At 39.7% G+C, this 10000-nt stretch overlaps 1 protein-coding gene across 1 annotated transcript; it reads left to right on the plus strand.

Annotated features, from left to right (window-relative positions):
• The first annotated feature begins 4000 nt into the window (after positions 1-4000).
• LOC306935084 (serine/threonine-protein kinase/endoribonuclease IRE1-like) lies at positions 4001-7821 on the plus strand. The gene is made up of 6 exons (XM_079517937.1): positions 4001-4650; positions 4759-4922; positions 5011-5231; positions 5524-5671; positions 6239-6345; positions 7415-7821. The coding sequence occupies exons 1-6, from the start codon at positions 4350-4352 to the stop codon at positions 7590-7592; spliced, it is 1119 nt and encodes a 372-aa protein (XP_079374063.1). The 5' UTR covers positions 4001-4349; the 3' UTR covers positions 7593-7821.
• The last annotated feature ends 2179 nt before the right edge of the window (positions 7822-10000 follow it).

A 10000-nucleotide genomic window follows, 5' to 3' on the forward strand; every position in this document is an offset into this window, starting at 1 on the left:
GTGGAGAAAGTATTCTGTGGTATTGCTACTTTTACTTAAATAAAACAAAACTCTATGAACAAATAGGCTACTACTAAGTAAAAGACAAAGTAATGTACTTAAATTGCTATTTGAGCAAAAGTATACATGTCGTCATCAAAACGTACTTAAAGTATACACCTACGGTAAAAGTACTCATTCTGCATAATTAATGTCCCGTCCCAAGAGCGTTCAGGATTAGTAAAAAAAATCTTTCAAAAATAGACGATCTACAAGCTCACAATGTGTCACATCACAATGGACAGCTTGTAGATAAGTAAAAACAGGGCCTGATGCATGTATTAATGCTATTTTAATAATATTCTACATCTACAGAGCAACTCAGTCAGTACATTTGAGTCTCTGATGTTGTGGAGTAGAAGTATAACGTATTGAAAATGCGGTAACACTTTATATTAAGGTTGCCTCTATAATGCATTATAAGCTAATTTACAATGCATTATAATGCAATTAAGACATTATAACACAAATGTTCATAACCATGTATAATTCCTCATGAACAAATTTGTAACGTATTATAACTGCTAGTCATAATGCATTATTAAGCTCAATGGAACAGCACATTACCAGTAAGACGCCTGAGGGCGAGAAACGACCTCGCCCTGGAGCGTGTGTTGTGTGTACAGGGTTTGATGAGGTCAGATCAACATATGGAATGTCAGAACAGGTCAGCTCCATATATGGAGAACTAAGGGTGGCAGCGGGGGCAGTGTCTTGAGTGTACAGGGTTTGATGAGGGCTATAGGTAATTCATTTTCGGGCCTGTTGAGAACTCTAGTTTTCGCCGGCTGCCGGGCGCGGCTGCACTAATAACTTTGGGGCAGGCCCGCCTAGGATCAACATATGGAATGTCAGAACAGGTCAGATCCATAAATGGAGATCTAAGGGTTTGCGGTTTGAGGTAAGATGTAGAGTTGCTGGCCAATATTGATGACATCAGGGATCTCCATATATGGGCTTAATATGGATGGCATCACATTATGTCACAAGGCATGTCCATATATGGGGCGTGACAGACTGACGGACTGACTGATGGGAAATGCACAATATCATAGTTAACCTGCGATCGCAATAATACCCCATAGCATGACGTAGTGTCCTTTAACCAAGGGGGCAGGCAGACTTTCCAACGTTGAAGCTCTGGGTCCTAGTGGTAGGAGGAGGGACTACAGGCGGACCCGTGGATTCATGACCGGGAAACCCCGTGCAGCTGGGCTTTAACGTTGAGCGCTCGGTTGCCCTACGTCACTCAGGACCTCAAAGTTGAGGTCCTGGGAGGGACTTCCGGCAGTCTTCCGGGTGCTTCAAAACGCCACTGAGCAACTTCCACTGACATGAATAGCTGGGGGGGCGGAGCTTCGCGCCAGTTCAGTCTCTATTATATATATACTCTATGCCTTTAACCCATTTTGGGCGGGAACCCCGGCCTTTTGGTGTTAACATTATGTTATGCTTTAGCTATTGAAAAATAGCAGATCTACAAGCTCATAGCGCGCCACCGAGTGGCGCGCTACGAGCTTGTAGGTCTGCTATTTTTGAAAAATCGAAGAACGACTGACATAGAAACATTAGCCTGGTTAATAAACCAGACCGAATCAGCCGTTGGCAAAAAAAAATTGCCTACGAGCGGATTACGGTCTGGCGAGGCTCAGTAGCACGCCTCTTTCCTACAACCGAGAACAGGTCGGACCAATCGGGACACGGTATGCAATATGGGCGGGCTTTGGTACAGTGACGTTCAATGCTTGAGACTTTTGACTGACAGTAGCTCTGACCAATTGCGTCAAAGAGAAAATGTTTGAACCCGCCCCCCGGGAAATGAAATCCAAGTGGAGCCAGCCCAGACTAATATACCGCGACAGTGTTGTGTGATATTAGTCTGGCTTATTAGCCAGGCTATAGAAACATAGCTTTTTCAGAAAACTGGCAGGATGTAGAAGACATTTATAGAATCTGATCTCAGGTCAAAAAGTAAAAACATTCTTTAAAGGTTCACTATACGTCATGTATTATAGTATGATACAACTATTAATAACGCATGAATATGTGGCCACTTAAAGGTCTCAAAGCCATGTTATAGCATATTATTGATGTTTAATAGACATCATTCCACTTAATAAACATATTGGTTATAATGCGTTATGACACATTACATAATTTCTATATGTGCCATGATGGTGGTTATAATGTGCATTATGACTAAGAGCTATAGTATGCTATACGCATGGTTATGAACATTTATAACAAGTGTTATAATGCCTTATATGTGCATTATAATGCATTATAAATGAGCTCATAATGCATTAGAGAGGCGTAAGTATTACCGAAAATGCATACTCAAATTAAGTAAAAGTGCTTAAAATGGATACAGAACTTGAGTAAATGTACTTAATTTCCACCAATGATTACACAGCAACCTCACATTTCTAAAACTGCCCCATCTTTATGGACATGTGTGAGCTTCATTTAAATACATATTCAATGTTTGAGAAAATGTATTGAACACCTTTTTCTTCGTCAACCCACAGCTATTCTGAAGCAAAGAAATGGATCCGGTAGCACAGAGCATGAATAATGAGCTCCGAGAGGTTCCACCAGGGACCACATCTGTCCCAACAGAAACACATCCCATAATACAGCTCATTATGAGTGGCAACCTCAAGAAGTTCAAGAAATCAATCCGAGGCAAAGACATCAATGGCCTTTACCCATGCAAAGAGCTCAACAGTCACACATGTCCTTTAAGTGCTGCTGTGGCATTTCACAAGGAGGACATTTTTGCCTTCCTTCTGAAAGAGCGTGCAAACCCACATCAGTTATCCTCGAATAACTGGACCCCTCTGCACCATGCCTCTTATTACAAAACACCACTTGATTTTGTGCACAAACTGCTTAAAGCAGGAGCAAATCCAAATGCTATCGCAAATGGTCCCCGCGCTATGACACCAATCCAGGTTGCTGCCATCAGTAAGAGAGGTGATATTGTGAAAGTCCTAATCAAAGCTGGAGGGGTTGTAGGACGAATCTCTGTTGAACATCCTGCTAGTGATTATTTCAATGTAAAAATATCTGACATGATGCATGAACTTGCATTGAGCGACGGTGACTATTATTTTAAAATAAAACGTTTTATTGATCTGGATATTGCTGTGCAACAGAAAACACCAACAGAAGTTTTCAGCATTTTTGATCGTTATATGCTGGAGGAGGAGCCTCAGACCCATCTGACCATGATTGACACACTTTTTAGTGTTAGCGGACCATCAGAACAAGAGTATCATCAGAGAACTATGATGTGGTTGAAAGACAATAACAAGGTGAACTTCTACATTGAAAATGCAGACAAGCGGCTTTTAAAAATTCCCAGTGCAACCAACACTCATGTGGTTGTTCAATGTCTATCTTTAGTGTTCTGCACAATGAAAGAGATACCCAGTGAGGTATCAGTGTCTATGATCCCCAAGCTGCTGATACTCCTTTCCACAATCACTCAATTTCCTGAAATGCAGCAAGGCTTGCTGGTAACTCTATATATGATTGCACAAAAAACTAAAATTAAAGATGACTGGAATAAGGACTTCATGCATACATTATGCACAACGATTGTTCCTTTTGTGAAGAAACAGCACTCCTCTGCGATCAGAATGTATACATATTGCATACTGGCAAACCTGCTTCCATGTGAAAATGCCGCTGACATCTTTGCATCAGTGGGAATAGATCATGTGCCTGAGGATATAATTCCTTATGCAGAATTGTACATGAATGACAAACTGACAGAACAGCTTACAGACATGAAAACGTATCTAAACACACCAAGCTCAGAGTGTGATGTTTCCACAACTAGCAGTACAGAGCCATCAGGATCCAAAAAGAAGAGAAAAAGGAGAAAAAAATCAGGAAAGCAAGAGGAGCTGAAATATGAAGTTTATGTTGATGCAGATAAGCCAACAACTGTTCCTGTTGAGGAATCTGGTCTGACTGAAAGTTCACATGTGCAACCAATCCACCCCATAGCCAGTGTGTCACCAAAACCACAACCTATCCACCCCGTAGCCAGTGTGTCACCAAAACCACAACCTATCCACCCCGTAGCCAGTGTGTCACCAAATCCACGGAAATGGCACCAAATCAGTCAAAGATGGGAGAAACAGTTAGAGAAGCTTGCAGACATAGATGAAAGTAAAGTGATCAAAGTTGGGAGTCTTGTGTTTGTGAAAGATAATGAATTCCGCATCGCAAAGGGAAGTGATGGAACTGAGGTCTTCTTGGGGTTAAGAGATGACGGCACTGAAGTCGCAGTTAAGAGAATGTCAATATCCAACTACGATGTGCTGAAGATTGAGGAAGGCTTTTTACGTCTTCCAAAGCTCGATCATCCTTCGATTGTACGATATGTTGACTTTGCAGAGGATGATAACTTTGGTTACCTTGCGCTTCAGTTATGTGAATACACACTGGAAGAATACATCAAATGTGACTTTCCTCAAGACGTCCTTAGTGATTTGAGGAGGGATCTTGCCAATCAGGTTCTCAATAGCTTAAGTGTTCTTCATTGTCAGAATCCTCAAATTCTCCACCGGGATATCAAGCCCCAGAATGTCTTGATTGGTAAGATACATAAGAAAGTAAGACCTACAGTATCAGAGACTGAAACAACATAAAACATATTTTTTCCATCAATCTTAAACACTTATATATACCAAATGTGTCTTGCAGATGTAAACAACAGGGCAAGATTAGCAGATTTTGGAATAAGCCGCCGTTTACCCAAAGGACAAACAACCCTTCGAACAAGCAGTGCAGGAACGAAATGCTGGAAGGCAAAGGAGACTTTGAACGAAGACAGTGAAATTGCATATAAAAGAAGCACTGATATCCAGGTTTCTTAATAATTATTTTGTCTGTGTGCAAAAAGTCTAATACATGACACCAGCATGTCATCTTACTCATTTTCATGCTCCTTTTTAGGTGGCTGGGATGTTGACGTATTACATCCTTTCTGGAGGACACCATCCATTTGGCACCGGTGTTGAATGTGAATATAACATCTACAAAGGATTCTACAACCTAGATCACGTTCAGGATGTGGTTGCCAAGGATCTCATCGAGAGGATGATCCATGAAGACCCAAAGAAAAGACCTAAAGTGGAGGAATGCTTGGCTCATCCCTACTTCTGGACAAACAAAAAGTACTAAGTTCCATTGTATAAAATAGTAGTAGGCCTAGTAGTAGTAGTAGTAATAGTAGTAGCTTTAATCAATACTTCATAGCATGGCTTAATCACAATCACAGCTCATTTTAACCTCTTCAGCTCTATAGTTTCAACAGTGCAAGCAGATCTACAAGCTCACAATGGGTCACATTGCAATGACACGTGGGGAGTTTGTAGATCAGCTAATTTGGCTAATTTTGATCCAACACTAAGTTTTCTACCACATGTTTTCTTTTTCTCATTATGTGTGCTTTGTAAATTCTTCCAGGAGAATTGATTTCCTGCAAAAGGTTGCAAATGAGAAGGAAATCGACAAGCACTATGAAAACCCTGAGCGCCACAACGTCATGGCTGTATGGAACCAGTGTGCTGAGGAGGGACTGTTCAGCACATGGAAACACACCATGAAACACAAGGTGACTAAATCATGTTTATAATACACATATATGTCCATTACACTAAAACATGTTTATAATATACACATATAATTATATCCATTACACTTTACAATTTAGGCATACGCTCTTAATCCAGAGCGACATACATTAAGCAAGAACAACACATGGTAATGCATCCTATACATAAAAATAGTCATCAAGAATCATATGTAAGCTAATATCTATATAATGAAACAATATGCATACATAAAATGCTATCTAAGTTACATAAGTTTAGCCTTTGCATACGCCTGTAAGGTCATCAGGGCTAGTGCAAGTGCTACGGCAAGTGTCACGACTCACGGGCTAAAATGGAGTCTGAAGAGGAGTGTTTTCAGATTAAATCATATGTATACTGTAGGCCATTAGACTAAATCATGTAGGGTTCAGGTGTGTCTATTAGACTAAATCATGTAGGGTTCAGGTGTGTCTATTAGAGTAAATCATGTAGGGTTCAGGTGTGTCCATTAGACTAAATAATGTAGGGTTCAGGTGTGTATATTAGACAACAGGTCCGTTTCATGTTGAAGTTGTGTGTTTTTCCAGTTGCAACAGGAGGTGTTTGAGGAGATGGACAACAGGAGGAAGAGGTTTCCCTACCATGATGATGTGTTTGGACTGCTGCGCTTCATACGCAATCTCCATCAGCACCAGTACGTTGAGTTTGATCACAACAAAACACATTCAAAACATTCTTAACCCATTTAGACCTGAGGCCCATTCTAAAAACATCTTCTAAATCCTCACCTAAGTTTAATGAAAACGTTCAAATATTTATTAAAAAAAATTACCATGAATGTATGTTGTTATATATACTGTACAAAGTGTACAGCAACAGAAACACAAAAATGGGTTCCGGTCTTGAAAGGTATAGTTACAAAAAGTGGTTCTTTAAGTTTTTTGATTGATTGAATTAGACATAACTGCAAAAACAGCAACAGAGTTCAGTCAAACACTTATTCCAAAAGGGATTGTAGGCCTACCAACCTTGAGGTCTTGTTTCCATGTAGGCGCTATGCAATCAATTCATAGACATGACATGAAGAGTAACAACAATATCATCAATAACAACAAACAATCTATTTAATGTAAAAAAAATCTATTTTTCATTTGTATTACCAAAAGTGTGATCACTTCTCTGGGTGTGGATCCAGTCAGAAAGATCTGAGTGTGTTCTGTACTTTATAAAGCAACAGTTACAGTAGTTCATCATAACATGTAGTGTTCAGGCTGCATGTAGTGTTCAGGGTGTTCATCATAACATGTAGTGTTCAGGGTGTCCATCATAACATGTAGTGTTCAGGGTGTTCATCATAACATGTAGTGTTCAGGGTGTCCATCATAACATGTAGTGTTCAGGGTGTTCATCATAACATGTAGTGTTCAGGGTGTCCATCATAACATGTAGTGTTCAGGGTGTCCATCATAACATGTAGTGTTCAGGGTGTCCATCATAACATGTAGTGTTCAGGGTGTCCATCATAACATGTAGTGTTCAGGGTGTTCATCATAACATGTAGTGTTCAGGGTGTCCATCATAACATGTAGTGTTCAGGGTGTCCATCATAACATGTAGTGTTCAGGGTGTCCATCATAACATGTGTAGTGTTCAGGGTGTCCATCATAACATGTAGTGTTCAGGGTGTTCATCATAACATGTAGTGTTCAGGGAGTTCATCATAACATGTAGTGTTCAGTGGTCACTGCTGTGTGTGTTTACAGTGCTGAGGCTGCTGCTGACATTGACCTGATGGAGATGTTTCCTGCTCTCATCGTAAGTGTCTACAAGTTCACTCTGAACCAAGGCTGGAACACACGGATCACCCTGGAAGATTTCTATCCAGCAAAGTCAACAAATCACAGCTTGGACGACACCCTGGGCAAACTCTCCCTGTTGTAACTTAATGGGTTGCCCAAAAGGTAGATCGCGATCTACCAGTAGATCACAAAGGCTGTGCAGGTAGAACACATGACATTCCCTGAAATATAACAAAATCACAAAACTCCTCATCCCACTAAACCAGAATCAGAATAGGGTGGACGTGGTGTGTTTTTGCTAGGATGGAACTTACCAGCACTCCACTTGCCTCCACACTTCCACACAGACTATTCACAAGTACTCTTCCTTGGGTCTATAGGCTCATTATCCGGCCCTCAATGTCTTCACATTATTGTACAGTTAATAAAACACATTATTCAGTGTAACGCCAGCTCCGCTATTCAGGTATATTTCTCTCAGGTCATTTTTAGCAATGGGATACATATATATTTTTGGTGGGTAGATCTTGAAGAGCTGGACTGGTCATTTTAAAAGTAGATCTCAAGTCAAAAAAGTGTGCAGGGCACCCCTGGAGATAATTTTATGACATGATTGATTGAAAGCTGCTAAATTCATATATGATTGTTTACAGATGAAGAGATTGATTTAATTTAATACAGTCTATTGATATTAATTAAATTTAATACAGTCTATTGATATTAATTAAATTTAATACAGTCTATTGATATTAATTTAATTTAACATAGATTGACATTGAATTGAGACTTTTATTTTTGTATTGCCCCCAACCAAAGGGTTATAACTCAAGAAACGTCATGTCCCACAATGCTTTGCGGCTAAAACCAGATGTTAGTAAAAGAGCAGCATTCTATTGTTGTTATTCAGAGATATTGACCAATAGCATACGAGAGAAAACGCATGGATGCCAAATGATGCCAAAACATAATTTCTGTACTATTTTATGCCTTAATTCCTCGATTCCATTTGTTGTCCATGATGGAATGTGTTGTTTTATAATCTATACAAGCAGCACATTTACTGTATGTAACACTGAATTAAATAAAGAATGATATAAAATATAACTAAAGTTGTGTACAGATATCTCTCTGTCACGCAGAGCAGAGTTTCACAAACTTTTCAGGTTGAGGCCCAAAGGAGAGATGAGACGTTTGTTCCGGGACCCCAACTAGTGAAAATAGCAGATCTACAAGCACGCAACACGGCGCTTCTCGCCGCGTTGCAAGCTTGTAGATCAGCTATTTTCACTGGTTCTTAGGATATTGTTTATGGCTTCTTTGCCTTTATTTGATAGGGTACAGTAACGTGACAGGAAAGGGGGAGAGAGATGAGGGGAGGACATGTGGCAAAGGCCGACTCAAACCCGCGTCACGCCGTCAGGCTGGATTGCCGGCCTAGGTGCCGGCCTAGGGTCTAGGAGCCGCGGCCCAGGCCTTTTCACTAGTTCTTAATTATACATTTATTGCTTGTTCTAAAACGTATATTTTATTACATTAAAACTTTATTTCGTATTTGAATTTAGGAAAAGAAGATGGGATTCGTGGCCCATAGAAATGTGTCTCTGACACACTGTTTGGGAAACACTGTGTGTCATTATGCTCTACATTAAATATGAACGTTGTCCGGTGGAAACCTGCTACTGTATGTCCAACACATTTACTGTGGTGGAAACCTGCTACTGTATGTCCAACACATTTACTCTGGTAGAAACCTGCTACTGTATGTCCAACACATTTACTCTGGTAGAAACCTGCTACTGTATGTCCAACACATTTACTGTGGTAGAAACCTGCTACTGTATGTCCAACACATTTACTCTGGTAGAAACCTGCTACTGTATGTCCAACACATTTACTCTGATAGAAACCTGCTATGTCCAAAACATTAACTATTTATAAATAGTGAAAATAGCAGATCTACAAGCTCACAGCCGCTTGTAGATCTGCTATTTCCCCTATGTATGTGTGACACTAAGCTTGTGTCATCACACAAGTAGTGAAAATATCAGATCTACAAGCTGCTATGAGTTTGTAGATCACCGACTAAAGTAGAGCATTTATTCACAAAGCAATGGGTACATTTCATTATGTCACAGTATGTAGAATGGGTACATTTCATTATTTCACATTATGTAGAATGGGTACATTTCATTATCTCACAGTATGTAGAATGAGTACATTTCATTATTTCACAGTATGTAGAATGGGTACATTTCATTATTTCACAGTATGTAGAATGGGTACATTTCATTATCTCACAGTATGTAGAATGGGTAATGGGTACATTTCATTATTTCACAGTATGTAGAATGGGTACATTTCATTATTTCACAGTATGTAGAATGGGTACATTTCATTATCTCACAGTATGTAGAATGGGTACATTTCATTATCTCACAGTATGTAGAATGGGTACATTTAATTATCTCACAGTATGTAGAATGGATACATTTCAAACGGAAGCACAAGTCAATACAAGAACTGCACTACTAATACTTGTTTACAACAGGG

Source organism: Electrona antarctica (assembly GCF_951216825.1).
Source record: "Electrona antarctica genome assembly, chromosome: 13".
NCBI classification, from domain to species: domain Eukaryota; kingdom Metazoa; phylum Chordata; class Actinopteri; order Myctophiformes; family Myctophidae; genus Electrona; species Electrona antarctica.

Excerpts from the sequence above, each read along its gene's own strand:
- LOC306935084 (XM_079517937.1), top strand. The coding sequence starts at position 4,350 with ATGTCAATATCCAACTACGATGTGCTGAAGATTGAGGAAGGCTTTTTA. Across the intron at positions 4,651-4,758 it reads GCCCCAGAATGTCTTGATTG|ATGTAAACAACAGGGCAAGA; the intron begins GTAAGATACATA and ends TGTGTCTTGCAG. Across the intron at positions 4,923-5,010 it reads AAAGAAGCACTGATATCCAG|GTGGCTGGGATGTTGACGTA; the intron begins GTTTCTTAATAA and ends GCTCCTTTTTAG.